The sequence below is a fragment of the Erinaceus europaeus genome, chromosome 14 (genome assembly GCF_950295315.1).
Source record: "Erinaceus europaeus chromosome 14, mEriEur2.1, whole genome shotgun sequence".
Taxonomy (NCBI): domain Eukaryota; kingdom Metazoa; phylum Chordata; class Mammalia; order Eulipotyphla; family Erinaceidae; genus Erinaceus; species Erinaceus europaeus.
This window is the reverse complement of record NC_080175.1, coordinates 42,238,877-42,261,703: the sequence shown is the minus strand read 5'-3', so window position 1 is coordinate 42,261,703 and position 22,827 is coordinate 42,238,877. Positions and strand designations below refer to the sequence as shown.

Genomic DNA, 22,827 nt, shown 5'->3' with positions numbered 1-22,827 from the left:
TGCACAAGCTTCCCCCACCCTTGGTTCTCACTAGTAGGGGGAAAGCTCCCCTTCCCCTCTCAGTGTCTGACTCTGTCCAATAATAAACTTAAGAAAGGAGGGGGAGGTAGGGGAGAAGAGGAGCCAGCATTACTTCACCACTCATAAAGCATCCCCCGTGCAAGTGGGGAGTGGAGGCTCAACCTAGGTCTTGTGCTTAATATTATGTGCACTGGGGGTGCTGCCACCTGTTCTACCCACCCCCACCGTTTCCCTTTTCTAAGCAGACTGCCCCCCCCAAAAGAAGTGCCTTGTAGAGCAGTCACCCCTGTGGTGTTCAGTGGGTTCTGAAGTTCAGGTTCTGAAGGTAGCACAGTTACTTACAGCCTGCAAGGTTACTTAATAAATTCAGTGCATGAGTTTCAGAATCAAACGGATCTGGTGCCAGACCTGTCTCATTGCCTTTTGTCTTCTTCCCATGACCTTCATTTACCAGTGTGATAAAAGAGCATGATTGAGACCTGGCTTAGTAGAAAGAGCATAGTTCTTTTTTTTTTTTTTTAATTTTTTAGCTTTTTAATTTTATTTTTTATATTTATTTATTTTTCCTTTTGTTGCCCTTGTTTCATTGTTTTTGTTATTGTCATTGAAGTTGTTGGGTAGGACAGATATCAAGAGAGGACAGGAAGATGAGGAGAGAAAGATAGACATCTGCAGACCTGCTTCACTGCCTGTGAGGTGAACTCCCTGCAGGTGGGTAATCGGGGGCTAGAACTGGGATCCTTACATCGGTCCTTGTGCTTGGCACCACGTGCGCTTAACCCACTGTACTAGCACCCAACTCCTGAAAGAGCATAGTTCTTGAATGCATTAGGCCTTAGCTTCAATCCCCAGCACTACGTGAGCCAGAGAGGTGCTCTTTCATAAAATTTTTTTTTGTCTGTTTGTTGGATAAAGACAAATTTAGAGGGAAGGGGAGATTGGGGAGATACCTGCAGCATTGCTTCACAGCTTGTGAAACTTCCCACCTGCAGATGGTGGCCAGGGGCTTGAATCCAGGTCCTTGTGTATGGTAACATGCATTCAACTGGGTGCACCACCACCTAGCCCCCAAATAAATGAATCTTAAAGAGCAAAAAAAGATATGGACACAGGTGAACATCTAGATGAAAGTTGTAGAGGCAAGAGGCCATATGGGGAAGGGCTTGGATTGCTGTGGGCTCTCTAGGCACTTGGCTCTCCCAGCACCTTCCTTCACTTGCTTCTCAGCCCAAAAGCTCTAACTTTATTTGTGGGTGTGTGTGGCAGGTTTGTCATACAGGCTAATGATCTGTCATTAGCTCCCTTGAGATAAGAGGGGGGCGGTCAAGACTGAAAAACTGATGCTCTTGATGGCTCGGCCTGTGACCAGCTCTCATCTAGGAACCCACCCAGTGTTGCTGCACTAGAATTAGATTCTCCTACACAGGAAGGTACCAGGGTTCCAGGAACCAGGGTCAAAGACCAAATATCAGGGCACAAATGGAGCTATTGGTCTTATCATTTAGGTGATTAGAAGCTGTCAGGAACTGAGAGCACAGTTCAGTAGGCCAGGAGATAGCTCACCAGGTAGAGCACACGTAGTCATACATGAGGACCTGGGTTCAAGCACTTGACCATGTGGGCACACCTGCATGGGAAATGTTTGCAAGCAATGGAGCATTACTGTGGTATCTCTCCTCTCTCCTCCCCATTTTTCCCTCTTATCCTCTATCTTAAAAAAATAAAATAAAATCTGCTAGGAGTGGTAGAATCATTTCAGTCTCGAAGTCCTGATGAGAAACCCTAGAAGCAAAGCAAAAGATATTAAAATAGATTAAAATTAGGGTCAGAGGTAGATAGCATAATGGTTATGCAAGGAGACTCTCATGCCTAAGGCTCTGAAGTTCAGGTTCAGTCTCCCACACCATTATAAACCAGAGCTGAGCAGTGCTCTGGTAAAAGATCACAAAGCTAGAGAAATAGCTCACTTGGCCAGTATACTACTTTGCCATGTGCATGACCTAGATTTAAATCCAGCACTCCGTCCACACTGAAGGGAGCTGCTATGGTCAACTTCACTGTTATTTCTGCCTGTCAAAGTCATAAGTCATTTGGGGAAGAAAACGTAACGGCTCTGCAGAAGACTTTACCCCCAAGGCTCCAAAGTCCTAGGTTCAGTCTCTGGCACCACCATAAACCATAAGCAGTGGTCTGTTTAAAAAAAGTCACAATGCATTACCTGAAGTCCATGGTTTACATTAGTGTTCATTCTTTTTTAAAGCTTCTTTTTTTTTTTTAATTAGAGAGAAATGGAGAGTGGAGGGGAAGACGGGGAGAGAAAGACACCTGCAGACCTGCTTTGCTGCCTGTGAAGCAACTCCCCTGCAGGTGGGGAGCCAGGGGCTCGAACTGGAATCCTTCTGCTGATCCTTGTGCTTTGCGCCACATGCGCTTAACCTGCTACGCTACAGCCTGACTCCCAGGGTTCATTCTTGGTGTTATGCTGTCTGTGGGTTTGGACAAACGTGTTTGTATTTCACTGCTTTAAAAATCTACCTTTTGGGGGTCAGGGTTGGGCAGTAGCGCAGTGGGTTAAGCAAAGCGCAAGGACCAGCCTGAGGATCCCGGTTCAAGCCTCCGGCTCCCCACATGTGGGGGGAGTTCACAGGTGGTGAAGCAGGTCTGCAGGTGTCTTGTCTTATCTTTCTCTCCCCCTCTCTGTCTTCCCCTCTTCTCTCTGTCCTATCCATCAATGACAAATAACTACAAGAATAAAAAGGGCAACAAAAGGGAAAATAAATTACCTTTTGGGGGTCGGGTGGTGGCGCAGCGGGTTAAGCGCATGTGGCGCAAAGCGCAAGGACCGGCATAAGGATCCCGGTTCGAGCCCCCGGCTCCCCACCTGCAGGGGGGTCGCTTCACAGGCGGTGGAGCAGGTCTGCAGGTGTCTCTCTTTCTCTCCCCCACTCTGTCTTCCCCTCCTCTCTCCATTTCTCTGTCCTATCCAACAACGAATAGCGTCAACAAGGGCAATAATCATAACCACAACGAGGCTACAACAACAAGGGCAACAAAGGGGGGAAATGGCCTCCAGGAGCGGTGGATTCGTGGTGCAGGCACCGAGTCCAGCAATAACCCTGGAGGGAAAAAAAAAAATTACCTTTTGGGGGCCTGGAGATTCACCAGGTTAAGTGCACATACTACGGAGTGTAGGGACTGGCACAAGTATCCCGGTTTGAGCCCCCAGCTCCCTATGGGGGGGAGTTTGCTTCACAAGCTGTGGAGCAGGTCTGCAGGTGCCTCTTTATCTCCCCCCTCTGTCTTCCCCTCCCCTCTTGATTTCTCTGTCCTATCCAACAGCAATGGAAAAAACGGCTGCCAGGAGCAGTGGATTCATAGCATAGGCACAGAGCCCCAGAAATAACTCTGGAGGCAAAAAACATCTACCGATTTTTGGGGGTTGTGGGTTGGGCTCGGACATAGCGTGCATGGTGACATGTATGTTCTACCAAGCAAGCCCCTTTAAGTTTTGGTGTGTTTTGTGGAACCAGGGTCTAACCCATGTGTGATTACTGTCTCAAAGTTTCTTTCTTTTCTAGATAGAAAAAGAATCCGCAGCACTGAAGCTTCTTTCAATGCAGTGCAGGCCTGGCTCAGCCTTGGGCCACACACATGGCGAAGCAGCACGCTGTCTCAGGCAGACCCAGCTTTCATTCAGATAGAGGGAGACATGCTGCTTCCCCTGGTGCTGTGGCATCTCCGTGTGGTGCTGGGACAGCCTGGGCTACACACCGAGGAAGGCATGAGACTCTTTTCTTCCTTTTTTTTTTTTTAACCAGAGCACTGATCAGTTCTGGCTTATGGTGGTGTAGGGAATTGAACCTGGGACTCTGGAGCCTCAGGCATGAGGAGACTCTGCTTTTCAGCAACTTATAAATTTTTCTTTCGATCTTCATTTTACTTTTATTTATTTTTGCTTCAAGGGTTATCGCTGGGGCTCAGTGCATGCACTAAAAATCCACTGCTTCTAGAGGCCATTTCTTCCCATTTTGTTGCCCTTGTTATTGCTGCTGTTGTTGGATAGGACAGAGAAATCAAGAGAGCGGCAGATGGCAAGAGAAAGGTACACCTGCAGACTGGCTTCACTACTTGTAAAGTGGCCCCCCTGCAGGTGGGAGTCTGGGGCTCGAACCATGATCTTTATGCCAGTGCTTGCACTTCATGCCATGTGTGCTCTTAACCCACTGTGCTACTGCTCAATCCCTGATCTTTTTTTTTTTTTTTTTCTTTTTTACCTCCAGGGTTATTGCTGGGGCTCGTTGCCTGCACCATGAATCCACTACTCCTGGAGGCCATTTTTCCCTTTGTTGCCCTTGTTTTATTGTTATGTTGTTTTTTTTTTAATTTTTATTTTCCCTTTTGTTGCCCTTGTTTTTTATTGTTGTAGTTATTGTTATTGATGTGGAGAGAGGAGAGAGGTGAAGTGGAAAAAGGAGAGGGAAGACGGGGGGGGGGGGGGGGGGAGAAGGATAGACACCTGCAGACCTGCTTCACCGCCTGTAAAGCTACTCCCCTTCAGGTGGGGAGCCAGGGGCTGGAACCAGGATCCTCATGCCAGTGCTTGTACTTTGCGCCACCTGCGATTAACCCGCTGTGTTGCCTCCCTGTTGTTGTGGTTATTGTTATTATTGATGTAGTTGTTGTTGGATAGAACAGAGAAATGGAGAAAGGAGGGGGAGACGGGGAGAGAAAGGCAGACGACACCTGCAGACCTGCTTTACTGCTTGTGAAGTGACTGACCCTCTTGTAGGTGGGGAGCTGGGGGCTCGATCTGGGATCCTTATACCATCTTGTGCTTTGCACCTTGTGAGCTTAACACACTGCACTACTGCCTGCCAACCTTCCCATCCCAATCTTTATCATTTTAATCATGTACCTTGGGTTTGATTTTGAATAAAGTTTTCTTCAAGCTTAACACCGCACCTTTCTAGGTCTGAAGCTCTCCTTCAGTTTGGGGAAGTTCTGGGCTGATTTTTTTTTTTTTTTTTTTTTACACCAGAGCACTGACTCTGGCTTGTGGTGTGGGGGATTGAACCTAGGACTCAACCTAGGACTTTGGAGCCTCAGGCATGAGAGTCTCTGTGCATAACCATTATGCTCTCTACCCCACCCTGGACTTTTTTTGGACCAATTCTTAAATATTTACTTTTCTGACATCCTTGTAATGTGAATATTGTATTTCTTGATGTTGTCCCATAATTTTATTTCTCTTTATTTTTTGCTGCTTTTTCTTGAGTTTCTTGTCCTCAGATTCACCACTTTGTTACTTCTCCCTTTCTGTTGATGGACCCTATGATTTTTTTTTCCCTCTGAATTTCTGTCTTCAGGCCAGGGTTTTCAGTGGGATTGCTCACCTGGGCAACCACTGCTCCTAGTCTTTTTTCTTTTTTTTGCCTCCAGGATATTCCTGGAAACCATCCCCCCCCTTTTTTTTGTTGGATACGACAGATATCGAGAGAGTAGGGGAAGACAGTGGGGAGAGAAAGGTAAACCTACTTGCAGACACCACCCTGCAGGTGGGGAGCCAGGTGTTAGGGTTCCAACTGGGATCATTAAGCCAGTCTTTGTGCTTTGAGACGTGTATGCTTAACCTGCTGCACTACCACCTAGCCCCCAAGCTTTTTTTTTTTTTTGAATGTTTAGTGTTGGATAAAGACAAAAGGGAGGGGAAAGAGAGACAGTCCTATTTCACCACTCATTAAGTGTTACCCTGCTGGTGAAGACCAGGGACCTTGTGCAGTGTAATGTGTGCACTTAACCAAGTGTGACTCCACCTGGCCCCTCAATCTTTTAAAGATTGAGGTGCTCTTACTAAGGCTGGTGGGATGAACTGGGACAGGGTATGCTGAAATCCTTCGTGCTTCTCCTCCCCACCCCCCATATCCTATCCCTACAGACCTGCAACATCACCAGTCAGGAATTAAGAACTGCAGGAAGCGGCAGGTTATGGAGTGCACGCACATTGCCATACATCAACCTCCCAGTCCTCACCTGCAGGTGGAAACCTCACAAGTGGTGAGGCAATGCTGCAGATGCCCCCCGCCCCCCGTAAAATAAAAAATGACCACTTGTAGCAGTGGAGTTGTTGAGCAGGGACCAAATCCCAGCAGTAACACTGGTGGTAAAAATTAAAACAATAAGAGGCACCACTGGAGAAGTTTTCCCTGGCATGGTGCTCCTGTGGGCTGGTTAAGATCTTGAACCTGTATCCTTGTCCATTGTAAAGTTTATATTCCCCTGCTTTCTTTGAATTTTCTCCCTTATCTTGAGCATCTTATTTTTTCCCCCAGAGTATTGCTCAGTTTGATTTATGGTGGTGTGGGGTAATCTGGGACTTTGGAGCCTCAAGCAGGAGAGTCTCTTTTCATTACTATTATACTATCTACCCCCACTCTCTGAGCATCTTTAGGACCAAAGATTTGCCGTCCTCTACAGGAAGTTCACCTAGCTCTGTTGAATGTGGTGCTTTCTTTCGCTTGCTGCCTTGTTCTAGCAGTGTAGGTAATTTGATCCCCATGTCTTCTCAGATTGCTGGATGCTCTGAGGATCTGGGCCCTCTATTTGCACCTGCGTAGTGACCTGAAGCTGAGTGCTCAGAGGTCACTAGGTTGTTGTCTCAGCTCAGGCTCCCAGGCTGGTGAGGACAGGATCTGCTCCCTATGGGCCAGGAATTGACTTCAGGGCCTGTGGCTCCTGGCTCCCAGAGCTTGAGCAAATTGCAGTCCCCACATCCCTTCTCACCAATTGCTGCTCTTAATTCCCATATCATTTTTGTGGGACTATCATCCTAGGGAACAGTAGCTAGCAGATTGGGGGTGGGGTGGTCTCTGAATCTGCCCCTAGGGTCTAAATTCCAGAGCTGCTGCCCTCTTCCCTCCTTCACCCCTCCCCACCCCCATTCCTATAGTTCTTAAATTCCTGATTGGTGATGTTGGAATGGGGGTTGGGGGGGCAGATTTCAGCCCAGCCTGCCCCAGTTTGCCCCACCAGCATCTTACATGTCTTTTACTTTGTTTTGTGGCTGGTCTTTAATCTTCTTGGGAGAAAGTGTTTTCTTTTCTTTTCTTTTTTTTTTTTTTTCTGTGCCCCCTCCGATCTGGCTGACTTTATGCCTCTCACCATGGAAAGTCAGTTTGAGTTTCTCCATATATTGCCGTGGTCTGACTATTGATGCCAGGAGGGATGGATAGACGAGTTGACTAGTTTTTAATGTTGTTCTAAAAAAGATCAAACCATCACTACACAACCCATGGGCTCCCACCTGTTTTTATTATTGGTATTCTGATACGGTGCCAGGGATTGAACGCAGGTCCTCACATATGGAAGGCATGCGCTCTACCTGCTTAGCCTCCCTAACTCCTGTTTTTGCCAGTTGGGTTATTGGGGTTCAGTGCCTCCACAAAAAACCCACCACTCCCAGCAGCCATTTTTGCTTTATGTATTTTTTTACCAGAGAGCACTGCTCAGCTCTGGCTTATGGTGGTGTGGGGATTGAATCTGGGACTTTGGAGCCTTAGGCAAGAGTCTCTTTGCATAACTATTATGCTATTTACTCCCACCTGTTTTTTAATTTACTTTTTTTTAATGTTTATTTGCCCTTTATTGTTGGAGTTATTATTGTTATTGAATCATTGTTGGATAGGACAGAGAAATGGAGAGGAGTGGAAGACAGAGAGGAGGAGAGAGACATCTGCAGACCTGCTTCACTACTTGTGAAGTGACTCCCTTGCAGGTGGGGAGCCAGGGGCTTGAACCGGGGTCCTCAGCCAGTCCTTGAACTTTGTGCCACGTGCGCTTAACCCACTGTGCTACTGCCTGACTCCCTAATTTACTTTTTAAAAGACTTATTTATTGAGAAAGGGGGAGAGAAAGAAAGACATCACTCTGGTGGTACATATGCTGCCAGGTATTGAACTCAGGAACTTATGCTTAAGAGTCCAGTCTTTTATCCACTGAGCCACCTCCTGGACCACTTTTATTTGATAGAACAGAAATTGAGAGGGCTGGGGTTAGGGAGGGAGACATTTGAAGCACTGCTTCACCACACATGAAGCTTCACCCCTGAAGATGGGCAGGGGATGAGGGATTTGAACCTGGGTCCTTGCACACACGGTAATGGGTATGCTTAGCCAGATAGCTCAGCAGATAGGGCACATGTTTCACCAGCCCAGGTTTGAGCCCTGAAACTATAGAGGAGGCGCTGTGATCTGTCTTTGACTATATGAATGAAAACATTAGCTGAGACCTGTGAAATTGTACATAGGTGAGATTCCAGCTTAGCAAAATAGTTTGTGAAACATGTTTGTGGCGGTCAAGCAAATCAAAACCGCAAGCTTCAGGCAAAATAGCTTCCATTGTCCTAGCCTTTGCCCACTGCCCATGTAACTGAAGGGCCATCTCTTTGTCTAGTCTGGCCTCTGTCAAGTCCAGCACATCTCCTAACTCTTGCAGAACTTGAGGGCCTGTATCTTGGCCATGTTGGGGACAAGTCAGATAGACATTCTAGAGCCATAGCTAGATGACACTTGTTAATGGTTATGACCAGCATCTCAATGATAGAATCTCCAGACCCTGCTGGCCCTTGTATGTGCAGCCGGGCAGGTGTATGCTAAGGTGTGGCATGCTCTCAGGCCTCTGGATACACTTGCCAGTCTCTGGTTCTGCTGCAGAGACGTCACACTGGAGCCTGGTGCTGGAGCTGTGACCTGTTCTTTGTCCTCAGTTCTGGTTACCCAACATCCATTTCCCTTCATGCCTTTCTCAGCCAGCTCCTAAGTGTTGAAATGACACTCTGGGCCAGCGTCATGTCAGGAGGCTTTCTGTGTGGGCACAGGAGGCTTAGATTCAAGACTATCAGTTAACCTCTGAGTTATTTTTTTAAATTTTTTAAATATTTATTTATTCATTTTCCCTTTTTGTTGCCCTTGTTTTATTGTTGTAGTTATTGTTATTGATGTTGTCATCATTGGATAGGACAGAGAGAAGTGGAGAGAGGAGGGGAAGACAGAAGGGGAGAGAGACAGGTGGGGTTGTAGGGGTTTGAACCTGGGTCTTTGTCCATGATGGTATGTCTACTTAACCAGGTGCACCTGTACCCAGCTCCCCACTTTGACAGTTTGGAACTGCCTTGGGCTATAGTTTTCGAGTTGCTGTGGTTTGCTCTAGCTCTATCTTGGACTCAGGGAAAGCCTATATAAATATATATATGTATATGTGCATGTATTTTGTGTGTTCTAATGCAGTATCAGGGAATGAACTGATGACCTGGAATATTTGCAGCACCACCCAGCTCCAGGTTTCACAAGCTGTCTTTCTGTCTCCAGTGCTATTGTTGGCACTTCAAACTGAGTATTGTTTGTTTTTGGCCTCCAGGATTATTGCTGGGGCTTGGTGCCTGCACCATGACTCCACTGCTCCTGGAGACCATTTTTTCCCCTTTTGTTGCCCTTGTTGTTTTATCATTGTTGTGGTTACTATTGTTGTTGCTGCTATCATTGAATAGGACAGAAAAATCTAGAGAGATGGGGAGATGCGGGGGGGGAGAAAGAGACACCTGCAGACCTGCTTCACGGCCTGTGAAGTGGGTCCCCTGCAGGTGGGGAGCTGGGGGCTCAAACCAGGATCCGTACTCTGGTTCTTGCGCTTTGCACCACCTGCGCTTAACTCGCTGTGCTACTGCCCGATTCCAAACTGAGTCTTAATAGAAAGTGAGACACCACAGCACCACTCCACCTCAAGTGCAGCTTCCCCTTTTGTATGATACTCCACAAAGTGGTGGCTCAGGGCTCAAACGCAGGTGCTTGGGCATGGCAGGGTGTGCCCTACACTGGGCGAGCTGTCTCCCATCTCCTTTAATTTAGAAAGGAGACACCACAGCACTGCTTCACCTCCTAGGGAGCTCCCCTGGTACCATCTGTGGTGCTCCCATGTTGGTGCCAGGCTCTAACTCAAGTACTTGTGCACAGTCAGCCTCGCTGTCTGAGGTAAGTGCACTCCTGAACCCCTTCCCCAAACACATGGACCCAAAGCGGGTCCATGGTACCCTTGATGGGATTTCCATGATAAGGGCTGTTAAACAACATTTTGAAGTTGCCCCTCAGCAGCTCCTGGCACCCAGAGGAATCGGTGAAGACCGTCCTGTCTAGCCAGTCAGCTGAGGTGAGCAGATCTTCCCTAAGTTCAGTCTTTGATTCTTTCATTTCTTTTTTTTTTAATCTTTATTTATTGGATAAAGATGGCCAGAAATCAAGAGGGAAGGGAGGGATAGAGAAGAGAGACACCTGCAGCACTGCTTCACCACTCGTAAAGCTTTCCCCCTGCAGGTGGGGAGTGGGAATTCGAACCTGGGTCCTTGCGTATTGTAACAGTGTGCATTCAACCAGGTGCGCGACCACCCGACCCCTCAGTCTTTGATTCATATATATGTGTGTGTGTGTGTGTGTGTGTATATATATATATATATATATATATATATATATATATATATATATATATATATACACATAGACATTTTTTCCCCTTTTGTTGCCCTTGTTTTTTATTGCTGTTGTAGTTATTGTTGTTGCTATTGATGTCATTGTTGTTAGATAGGACAGAGAAATGGAGAGGAGGGGAAGACAGGGCGAGAAAGATAGACACCTGCACCAACAACAGATGAGTGGCTGAGCAAGTTGTGGTATATATACACAATGGAATACTACTCAGCTGTAAAAAATGGTGACTTCACCGTTTTCAGCCGATCTTGGATGGACCTTGAAAAAATCATGTTGAGTGAAATAAGTCAGAAACAGAAGGATGAATATGGGATGATCTCACTCTCAGGCAGAAGTTGAAAAACAAGATCAGAAAAGAAAACACAAGTAGAACCTGAAATGGAATTGGCGTATTGCACCCAAGTAAAAGACTCTGGGGTGGGTGGGGAGAATACAGGTCCATGAAGGATGATAAATGACATAGTGGGGGTTGTATTGTTAAATGGGAAACTGGGGAATGTTATGCATGTACAAACTATTGTATTTACTGTTGAATGTAAAACATTAATTCCCCAATAAATAAATTAAATAATAATAATAATAAAGATAGACACCTGCAGACCTGCTTCACTGCCTGTGAAGTGACTCCCCTGCAGGTGGGGAGCCGGGGCCTCAAACCGAGGTCCTCATGCTGTCCTGTGATTTGTGCCATGTGCACTTAACCCACTGTGCTACCGCCCAACTCCTCAGTCTTTGATTCTTAAGGGGCTTACTGCTTGCATTTATAGGGTTCACACAATCAACACCTTAGAAAGGTGTAAGGAACACGAAGCAGTGTCTCACTTGGGTGATGGTTTGGCACTTGGACAGTTTTGTCTTGGAGGACTGACAAGTGGCTCCTAGGTTGCTGCATTTGAGGCCCACACGGGCCAGATGGCAGGGAGGGTGGCTGATGCAGGTACAGAGCAGATGCCACCTTCCTGTGAAGGGCCGAAGGCTGGTTGTGCTGAGCCTTAAAGGCAAGGAAGAGGGTCTGGCAGGAGGCTGTGCCTATGCTCAGGAGACACATGTGATGACAGTGACAGCCTGGGAGATGCTATGCAGGCCGTGGTCACACTGGCCATGGGCTGTGAGTAAACACAGGGAGCGAGTGAAAGCTAAGTATCCGCTGCAAGCTGAGTGGAGACATTCTAAGATCAAGCCGGGGCTGGGGGTGTGTGATGCTTAGGAAATGTGTGCCTCTAAGAGTTTGAGGGACTCAAGCAGCCAGAGCTCCGGGCCCTCAGAGCTGACAGAGTGCCATGGGAGGGAGGTGGGCTTGCATCGTTTGGCTACATCGTTGTGAGCCTACTTTATTCTTTTTAATGTGATGCTGGGTAAAAGCCCAGATCCTTGTGTGTACACTCACTCATCTGTGCTTAGCAGCCTTCCCTGCTCAGCATTTTCATTCTAACAGACAGCACAGCAACACTCCACCATCCAAGTACTTCCCCCTCCTGTGCTGTCCATGGTGCTGGGGTTCTAACTCTGGGCCTATTTCCCAGCCCCTCAAGCATGATTTTTTTTTAATATTTATTTTATTTATTTATTCCCTTTTGTTGCCCTTGTTGTTTTTTTATTGTTGTAGTTATTATTGTTGTCGTTGTTGGATAGGACAGAGAGAAGTGGAGAGAGGAGGGGGAAGACAGAGAGGAGGAGAGAAAGATAGACACCTGCAGACCTGCTTCAACCACCTGTGAAGCGACTCCCCTGCAGGTGGGGAGCCGGGGTTCGAACCGGGATCCTTATACCGATCCTTGTGCTTTGCGCCACCTGTGCTTAACCCGCTTGCGCTGCCGGACTCCCCAAGCATGATTTTTTTAAAAGATTGACTATGAGGGAGAGAATCACTCCAGCACACACAGTGCCAGGGATTGAAGGGAAGCCCTATTGTGCTTGTAAGTTGGGAACTCTACCCACTGTGCTACCCCCTGGACCACAGGATCAGAATTTTTTTTTTTCCTTCAGGGTTATTGCTGGGGCTCGGTGCCTGTACCATGAATCCACTGCTCCTGGAAGCCATTTTTTCCCCTTTTGCTGTCTTTGTTGTTTTATCGTTGTTGTGGTTATTATTATTAATTGATATTGTCGTTGTTGGACAGAAATGGAGAGAGTAGGGGAAGATAGAGATGGGGAGAGAAAGACACCTGCAGACCTGCTTCACTGCCTGTGAATCAACTCCCCTGCAGGTGGGGAGCTGAGGGCTCGAACCAGGATCCTTACGCTGGTTCTTGCGCTTCATGCCATGTGCACTTAACCCGCTGCACTACTGCCTGGTCCCTCAGGATCAGGAGATTTTTTTTTTTTTTTTTTAAGATTTTATGAGAAAGATAGAAGGACCAGACATCACTCTGGCACATGTGCTGCCGGAGATCGAACTCGGGACCTCATGCTTGAGAGTCCAGAGCTTTACCACTGCGCCACCTCCCAGACCAAAGGATCAGGATTTTTCTTCCCTGTAGGCTATGGGAGCCTGAGGGCTTTTAAACTATCAATAGGCTTCTTAGCTTAATCACTGACTCCTGACCAAGAGATAAAGCAGGGTGTGGCAGAGATAATCCAGTGGTTATGCAAAGAGACTTTCACAGCCCCTCAGCTATGCCACAGAGGTATAGGACTTCTCCTGAGTTTCCTGGTTAGATCTCTGTCCCCTGGTGTCCCTCCCTGTTGCTGCTCCAGATTCTGAGGGTAGTAGCAATGGAGACTCAGAGTTGCACTTGGTGAGTCTCTGGGGAGTCCTTTCCTCCCTTCAGCTGTCTCCTTGTTGTGGAGCAGACTGGAGGTGGTGTCTCCAGTGATAAACTGTTGAACTGTTAGCAGTCACTTAATCTCTCCTTAGGCCCCTCTCTCCTCTCTGTCACCAGCCACGCGTGTTTGTACTCACGGGTGATTTACTGGGTTCCTGTGGTCATTCTAGTCCTGTCTTGTTTCGGTCAGGGTGGTCTCCTTTGGTATTCCTAGTTGATCCGGGAGAGGAGAGGAGAGGAGAGGAGAGGAGAGGAGAGGAGAGGAGAGGAGAGGAGAGGAGAGGAGAGGAGAGGAGAGGAGAGGAGAGGAGAGGAGAGGAGAGGAGAGGAGAGGAGAGGAGAGGAGAGGAAGTGATCTGCTGCTCGTAGCTCCGCCTCCCAGGATCAGGATTTTTAATGGTTATTTGTATTATATGTTTAGCAAAAAATGCCCTGTCCTGGAAAGGAACATGGGGTGAGCTTGTGCCGTGGCTGGCCTCTGGCCCTCTTGCTCTACTTCCCTACATACCCCCACCCCTGGAGGGCACCTCGTGGCCTTTGGGCCACTCGGCTTTGCCACCTGTGGATGGATTGAGGGTAGGAGAGTCACTTTTCTAAATGCTTGTTACTTAACAGGTGAGAGTTCTTTGGAGTGGGGCCACTCACTCAGGCTCCTGAGGTCAGGATGCCCGGTGCCCACTGTTGTTCCTCACAGTCCGATGAGAAGTCTGATGCTGTCAGTAGACCACACTGTTGGGTGCAGGTCCCCAGGCAGAGGGTGAAGTCCCTTCGATCCTGAGGGCTGGCAGGAAGACTGCCTCCTGATGTGCCCTGGGTGCCTGCCTGCAGTGAAGGTCTGGTCCCTGCAAGCTTACATAACAAACCCTCAGCGTTGTTTGCCTCATCCCTGCCCTGAAGCAAGGCTAGGCCAAAGTCCAAAGGCTGCCCTTCTGTGTGGCACAGGAAGCTCGCTGCTCCCAAGGACCTGCCGTCCTCCAGGGTCTGAGAAACCCCTTCCAAGGCTACAAGGTGACTCCAGGAGGGAGGAGAGCCTTGGGCCTCCGTTGCCTGCACTCCTGTTCCTGCCCATGACCTTGGTCCACACAGGTCTCAGGGCATCCCAGTGGCTCCCTCTGGTCAAGAGCAGCTTGGCAAGGCTGTGAGAGAGGCATTGCTGTGGGCTCAGAAGGACATGGTGGCACCAGGCAGCCCAGCTTTCTGCAGTGCTCTGACTGCTGCCACGTCCCTCTAGGGCAGAGGCCAGGGAGGAGCTACCGACATGTCAGCAGGCTCCAGAGGGAGCTGAGGCAGCTTTCCTGTAATCTCAGATGTTTACTTCTGAGATTAGCTGCCCGCAGAAAGGAGAAAGGGAGCCTTTTGGCAAGATGCTATAAAAACTAGCATTGCTCCCAGAGTATAAATTGGCTTTGAGTTTATAATCTGAAGAATGCAAGCAAATGGAACTCCTTTTTTAAATACTACTGTTTTTTTAATCATCTTTTAAATATTTATTTAATGAGAGATACAGAGAGAAAGAGGAAGTGAAAACAGAGCTCTGATCAACTCTTGATTGTGATGGTGCTAAGGATTGAACCAGGGACTTCAGAGCCTCAGGCAGGAAAGCCATTATGCTTTCTCCCTTGCTCTGCAAGTACTACTCCTCATTGTAACTGTCTTCCTGTCAGCAGTCCTGTGACTGACTGGGCTCTATTAGCTCCTGCTTCCAAAGGGACCAATGTTTAGGGCTGGGGCCAGGCACAGCCTTGCCAAGGGTGGCTCATCAGAAGTCCAGCACTAGGTGTGCTGTAGCTATCCCCCTAAGGTTTCCTGAGCCCTGAAGCAAGAGTGTTTCTCCGAAGTTTCTGTGGGGTTAAGTACCTGCCTTCAACCTTCCTATTTCAGATCTCCTGTAGGTAGTTCAGTCAGTGTCTGAGGAAAGACTTTGACAGAGGCAGGTTGTGGGACTGCAGTGCAGTCTACACGGGCACAGCAGGGTCACACACCAGGCATGGACAGTAATCTGGGGTCTGAGGGGTTGTGTGAAATTTGCGGGCGCACTCTGATCAGGAAGTGCCCCTGTGCAGGCTGGCTGGGAGAGATGCTGCCTCCTTGAGCTACCAACCAAAACCCAGTGTGAGGTGCAACTCTTATTTTAGAAAGGCCGCACATCCAGTGTTGCTGTGAATTTCATGTTTGACAGTTTGAATGTGACCTTAGTATCAGCTGAGGTGTCTGACAGTTCTGGGACCTGATAGCTAAGCCAGCAGTCAGTAGTCTTTATCCATTTATGTAAAGACCTTTGAGCTTGGGCCTTTGGATCCATTGAAGAGGAAGCCAGAGGCTGCCCCACCCATTCCCCTTCTGATTCCATCAGGGCCCTGGGCTAGGCTCCAGGCAGAGGGAAATGGTGGCCATCAGGTGACTCGAGACTGAGATACTGACTGGATGGGTGGAGCTTGTTCCCCAGCTAAGGTGGAGCAGTCACACTGCCCTTCACTGCTGGTGTAGGTTATGCAATGGTTATGCATACAGGTTCTAATGCCTGAGGCTCCAAGATCGCAGATTCAGTCCTCCACACCACCTGTATGTGGTGCTCTGGTTTAAAAAAAATAAAGGGAATTGGGCAGTAGTGCAGCGGGTTAAGTACATGTGGCACAAAGCACAAGGACTGGTGTAAGGATCCCAGTTCGAGCCCCCAACCTGCAGGGTTTTTATTAGTGCTGGAATTGAGCCCAGTAGTTTAGTTAAGGATTTTTTTTTTAGTACAAAAGGAATATGTTCTTACAGTGGAGTGATGTAAACATCCCACAAAGCTCCCCAAAGACATTATTAATGAGAGGCCACACTGCCTCCCACACCTTGACAGCATGTGACAGCAGGCCTCAATGCCAAGCTTGGTGTCTGTGGGCATGTGGTAGATCTGTCTGGCTCCTGCCCCGTCCCAGGCGAGGGTTATATCCACTTAGCACCCGCAAAACTAAATACCAGAGCCCAGTGAAAAGTCTTATCTCCAGAGCCAGTTATTGACCGAAGAATGTTGAAGACTGGACAATGAATGACAAGGACAACATTTTCAAGTTTCTACACTTTCTGGGCATTAATAGTTTAGAGTCTTTTGCTTTGTAATAGGATCTCGTTTTTAGGTTCTCTGATCTCTGAAATAGTAAAAAGTGGTGGATGGGGGTTGTTGATAAGTCAGGGGATAGTAATGATTGTGTGAAAACATCCATAGCTGTAGGCACCGACGTCCCAGATTCAGTCCCCAGCACCACTGGAAACCAGGGCTGAGCAGTACTGTGCATGGTTTTGCCAGGGACTAGAACCATGTTGATTGAATCTCTTTAATAGTATCTTGAGTCTGTGTTCACCCCTGGCCACTAAGCTCTTAAAAGTCCTTAGTGGCTGACCAAGCAGTAGTGCACCAGGCTAAGTGCTCATAGTATGAAGCACTAGGATCCACGCAAGGATACTGGTTGGAGGCCCTGGCTCCCCACCTGTGTGTGTGTGTGGGGGGGGGCACTTTACAAGCAGTGAAGTCTGCAGGTATCTTTCTCTCCCTCTATCTTCCATTCTCAATTTATCTCTGTCCTATCCAACAGCAATGAAATAGCCACCAAGAACAGTGGATTTGTAGTGTAGGCATTGAGCCCCAGCTATAACCCTAGAGGTGCAAAAAAAAAAAAAATCCACCCTAGTGACCCCTCCTGAAGAATGGACAAGACTCCAGTGAGTAAGGGAATGAAAGCAGACACTTCAGTCTTTGATGTGATGCCTGGTCTGTCTCCTGTGTGAAGGCCGAAAGCCCTATCTTGTGTTCTTGGGTAAGAGCAGGAGCAGGTTACCCTAGAGGTTCTGTGAGCCTCTAGAGGCTTGAAGGGCTCTAAACTCACTCAGCACCCCTGTCAGTTGTGCCAGGTGTGAGGTGCTCCGGCAACCCAAGACAGTCAGACAGGAGAGTTCAAAGCGTAAGTCTGCGGGTGGCAGGGCTGAGAGGGGCTCCTCCGGTTCCCTGCCTTCTGGCCTGTCTGCTGAAGCATTGATATGACTTTGGCGTTTCCATGGATGGCACAAGCAGGGAATAGTGTTTTGAAATAGAAATGGACCTGGTGTACTGCACCAAAGTGAAAGAGGCAGGGGGAGGGGTGTCAGGTCCTGGAACACGATGGCAGAGGAGTACTTAGTGGGGGTGGGGTTCAGATCCCGGAACATGATGGCAGAGAAGGACCTAGTAGGGGTTGTATTATGTGGAAACATTACATATGTACAAACTATTGTATTTTACTCTCAACTGTAAACCATTAATCCCCAATAAAGAAATAAATATATATATGGGCCTAACCTCAGAGAGACCCACCCGTTTGAGGGCGGATGGGGCCGGGTGTTGTCCAGAGGAGCAAGTGGATTCAAGCAACATGTCAGTGGATGAGTGTAACCAGCAGTTCTCTTTTGGGGTAAAAATGCACACTAGGCCTTGATGAGCAGTGGAGTAACCCATGTGTTTTTCTTTGCCTTCAGTCATGGGACATCTTCTTCAGAAATACCAATGCTGGAGCACCCCCCGGCACTGCCTATCAGAGCCCACTACCCTTGAGCGCGGGCTCTCTGTCCACCATGGCTCGAGTGCAACCTGTTGTGGGAGCTCAGCCCAATGTGGACAAGCTGGTGGAGGATCACCTGGCAGTGCAGTCTCTCATCAGAGCCTACCAGGTAAGGAGGCACCAGTGGGCTCCAAAGCAACCCCCGGAATGGTATCACACTTTGACCTTCCACGAAATGTAGATGCTTGTTCTCTCCCCCTTTTATGTCTAGAGGGGCAGAAAAGAAGCCAGGACAGTCTGTGTGAACAATCCCCTGCACCCTTAATGCCTTGGAGTTAGCACCTCATTTCTTGCCACGCATTGGGCGTGTAGCCCAGTCAGTTGCCAGGATGAGGAAGGGGCCAGAGTTAGTGGTGGCCAGGAGAGGGCATGCTTCTTTGAGAGAAGTTTTCTCAGGTGCTCCTACCCAAAGAGATAAGCCTGTAGAATTTAGGCACAGAAGGAAAGCCCCCACAAACAGTGGCTGCTGTGGAGGGAGCAGACGCTGAGGGGAATAGGAAAGAGGAAGGGGGATTTTAACCAGAAATAATCATTTAATGGTTTCCCCATCAGAGGAGGGCAGCACAGGGCTTCCTGGCCTGTCATAGCCCAAGAACCTCTTCTAGATTCCTCACCTGGCATGGGGAAAGACTCAGAAGGCAGACTTCAAAACCTGGCCTGTGCTTGGTTCTAAGGATGGGAAGAGAAAAAGCAGGCTTGGGTCCTCCCTTCTGAGAGCCCCTGGGGATCTGGGCTCCCCTGATACCTCCTGCTGCGTTGCTGTGATACAGCAAAGGGAGTTTTTTTCTCTCTGGTGTTCAGCTTCCTGTTTCCTGGAGACAGCTGCATGGGCCATTTCCCTCTGGTGTCACGATAGGACAGTGTAGCAAAGGGCCATCCTAGTAGAGTCTGGCCAGTGAGGTGCTCCCTGGGGCAAATGAAAGCGAGAGTATAGAGCTGTGTAACTTGCAAGGTCATGTGCTGCCAAGTGCTGCCCTGGGGCACAGGGTGGGGGTTGTAGCCTGCTGACCTTTGCTGCCCTCACTTAGCCTCAGCATCAGCTGACCGTTCTGGGACTTCTTGGCAGCCATCCCTTCTCAGATTGCAAATAAGAAATCGCAGATGAGATCTCCAAGATGGAAAGAAGTTTGACATTAAAAGGAGCTAGACAGCTCAAATGCTATAATTCTTGTGATTTTTTTTTTTTCTCCCACCACTGTGCCCCAGCCTGCTTAGCAGACCCTCACAGCTGGTCCTGAGCCTTTGCTTCTCCCTAGGTACATCTCTGTTCTAAGCTGAGCAGCGGTCACACTAGAATCTCACTTCTATTTATCTTAGGAAATGTGTAAGTGTCCCAAGAAATCTATACTTTCGGTCTGCCATGTTTATTATAACCTAAGATTTTTTTTTTATTGCTATTTACATAGGAACAGTTATGTAAGAATGCTTTTTAAATTAGTCATTTTAAGACTTTTTTTTTTAGCTGACTTTGTTACTTGGGTTTATTGATATTCTTGGGAAGCTCTGACCACGTGTAACTTACACCCTCCCCACAGCCCTGCTTAACAACTTGCTTGTGTTATTACTTCCAGGTCAGGGGTCACCACATTGCAAAACTTGATCCTCTCGGAATTAGTTGTGTAAATTTTGATGATGCTCCAGTAACTGTTTCTTCAAACGTGGGTGAGAATTGATCTGTAAATGATAATTTTAATGTAATTTTACTTTTTTTTTACCCCTTCCCTCTTTTTTTTCTCCTGTCCTTTTGTGTGTGTCCTTCCCTCCCCCACCGTTGGCCCATTCGTAGATACGAGGGCACCATGTAGCACAGCTGGACCCCCTGGGAATTTTGGATGCTGATCTGGACTCCTCCGTGCCCGCTGACATTATCTCATCCACAGACAAACTTGGTGAGGGTCTGAGAGCAGTCAGCACTGCGCTATGTAAGCTCCTCTGTGTCACAGCTTGTGATATAGCCAGGATGTCCGCAGTCGGAAGGGAAGAGGCTCTGCAGTTTCCTTTGTTCTGACCACTTGAAATTTACTGGTAATGCAGCCTTAGTTAGGGTGTTTTGAGCAAGTTATTTTTATCTGTTTTCCAGCCAGATTGCATGAGCTTCATTGTCTAAGCCTCAAAATTAGAAAGTAAAAAAGTGGGGCAGGAAAGGCTTGTGGTGGGGGGAGGAGAAAGAATGCTTTGGTAGAGGGAGGGGGTCAGCAGCGATTAGAGACAAGCTCTGACTTCCCCTGTCCAGATCTCAGTGTATTGTGGCCTTGCTCAAAGAACTGTGGTCACATGTTATCCCCTCCAAAGCATACTGTGGCCAGTTGTGGACCAAGGGCAAATTCCAGAGCAGGTTGTGCAGTTTGGGGGGGGGGGAGTATCTGTTAAATGCGGGTGATCACACACAGCTCTGGAAGGCATCCGTGTGGGACGCAGGGAGGTGCACTCGGAGCTTAGGTGTGTTGTGGCATCCTGTGATATCCGCTGCTCACTCCTGCAGCTGCTTTCTCAGGCCAGTCTGCTCCAAGTCACCATGCTGCTAACCCTTGCTGAAGTGATAACATGACTAATTTCATAATGGCCAGGTTTTCACACACACAAAAAGTTACTATGCATGTGAATGAAATGATTACCTACTGATTAATGCTGCGCTTTAGGAGGAGGCACATTAGCCTCCATGGAATCATGGCTTGTAACTGTCTGCAGTGTCTGGATGCCCTTAGAGGCATCACTGAGTTGGGGGGTGTTGGGGGGGGCGTGTCAGGTGTTTATCAGGGAGGGCTAGATTCCACGCATCATTGCTCTGGGGCCAGTGCCAGCAGCTTGTAATTGTTCTTGGGCTTGTTGACACTGCTCCTAGACAGCACAGGGTCTCCTCTACTTTGTGCCATAGCCATTTAGAGCAGTTGGAGAAATCTTCTAGAGTGTGACGGTGCAGAGCCAGTTCAGATAAGAAAGGGCTGAAGTTGAATCCCGCTACTTGATTCAGTACTTTGTGCTTCTGAGAATCAAATTTACTATATTTATTGGATAGAGGCAGCCAGAAATCAGGAGGGAAGGGGTGATAGAGGTAGAGACAGACACCTGCAGTACTGTTTGACTACTCGCAAAGCTTTCACCCTACAGGTGAGTGACTAGGGACTCAAACCCCAGTCCTTCACATTGTAATATGTACATACAACCAGTTGTACCACCACCCGGCCCCAAGAAGCAAACTTCTCTTGTACAGTCTCCCAGGACACTAAAAGCCTCTTTCCTCTTTAGCCTCTGACACTTATCAAGGCCAGGCCTAACACAAGCTGTGCTCAGCTATCCTGAATCCCCCAGCCCACCCACCCACTCTGGAGGCCTATAGACTACAACCACCTCCAGAGAGGGGCATGGGCCACGGAAGCTAGTGTTCTCTGTATGGCAAAGCATTCAAACAGGAATAGGGCACCAGGGGGAGTTTCACTTACCCACTCAAGCTGCATCTCCCTGGCAGCAGCCAGCCATGGTAGCCTATTTTAGGGAATCAAAACAGCCTTTTTCTCAACTGATTTACAGCTGTCACATAACTTCTGGATAGCCTAGCATGCTTTCTCTTCCTCTTGAGACTGATCAGGTTAGGACAGAGCCAGAGCCGACAGACAGAAGCAGGTTTTCTGGAAATCCCTGGAGTAGTCCAACCCAAGTATTTCTTGAGTGTGAGAAGCCAGTGCTGTCCATACCCCTGGCACATCATTTCACAGCTCATCTGTGCCATACACAGGGCCTCTGCTATTCTTTCTCATGCATCTTAGGTTACCAGAGCCTCTCTTTACATTCCACTGTGGAATAACATCTGTGCATTTTGTGCTTTTGTGTGGTGTGCAGTTCCCAGTTCAGCATCACCACAGTGAGTGTGAAAAAGACCAGATGAGGATGGTCAATGAGCCTTCTGGTGGAGAGACATTTTGCATCCTCTGGTCAGTGGAGAGACATTTTGCATCTTCTGGTCAGAGCTGTCAGGAGAAAGCTAGGGAGCAGTCATTTCACTTTGCAAGCAGAAAGTACTCTTAGAATTTGAAATAGTGGGAGTCGGGCTGTAGCGCAGCGGGTTAAGCGCAGGTGGCGCAAAGCACAAGGACCGGCATAAGGATCCCGGTTCGAACCCCGGCTCCCCACCTGCAGGGGAGTCGCTTCACAGGCGGTGAAGCAGGTCTGCAGGTGTCTATCTTTCTCTCCCCCTCTCTGTCTTCCCCTCCTCTCTCCATTTCTCTCTGTCCTATCCAACAACAATAATAACTACAACAATAAAACAACAAGGGCAACAAAAGGGAATAAATAAATTAAATAAATATTTAAAAAAATTAAAAAAAAAAAAGAATTTGAAATAGTGGGGCGGGTTATGCAGAGTGACTCTCATATTTGAGGTTCCAAAGTCCCAAGTTCAATCTCTCGTACCACCAGAAGCCAGAGATGAGCAGTGCTCTGGTTAAAAAAAAGAAAAGGAATGAATTTGCAATAGTGTGACATGGAAGATGAAAGTGCAAGAAAATAGTCATGATATGAATCTCTCATCTGTGTCTGTAGAAGAGTTAGTCTTTGTCCTATCCTTAATGTATATAGGTCTTTAAGACTACTAATTGTTCTGGCGTGAGCACCCTGTCTCCTTACATTGCAACCCGTTTCTGGAGTACTTTCTGCCTAGCTGAGTGATATAGCACAGCCCAGGCCCCCCGGGAGCCAGCAGCACTGATGCAAAACTGCCAAAGCAAGTATAGATCTGGGGTGTTTGCCTGTCCAGGATTGGTGTCCTGTGTCAGTGTCCTTCACTCAGCTCAGTCCCTCTGCTCCTCTGAGTAGCCTTTTTCCTGAGGATATAGGTACTCTGAGACCCAGGGATTAGACACACCTATCAGAGGTGTGCACAGGGACAAAGGACTGCAGTGGGAAGCCCTGGCCATGGCTAGGTGTGGAAGACCAGAA

General features: G+C 48.0%; 1 protein-coding gene across 4 annotated transcripts in view; it reads left to right on the top strand.

Annotated features, from left to right (window-relative positions):
• OGDH (oxoglutarate dehydrogenase) overlaps positions 1–22,827 on the top strand; it is an 84,567-nt gene that overhangs the window by 24,164 nt on the left and 37,576 nt on the right. For 2 of the 4 annotated variants that reach the window (XM_007524396.3, XM_060171602.1), the window contains 2 exons: positions 17,813–18,004; positions 19,682–19,784. In XM_007524396.3, the coding sequence (XP_007524458.1) occupies positions 17,813–18,004; positions 19,682–19,784 (295 nt within the window). Of the gene's footprint in view, positions 1–17,812; positions 18,005–19,466; positions 19,558–19,681; positions 19,785–22,827 lie in introns of all 4 variants that reach the window. The other 2 variants (XM_007524397.3, XM_007524395.3) reach the window with 1 other exon arrangement.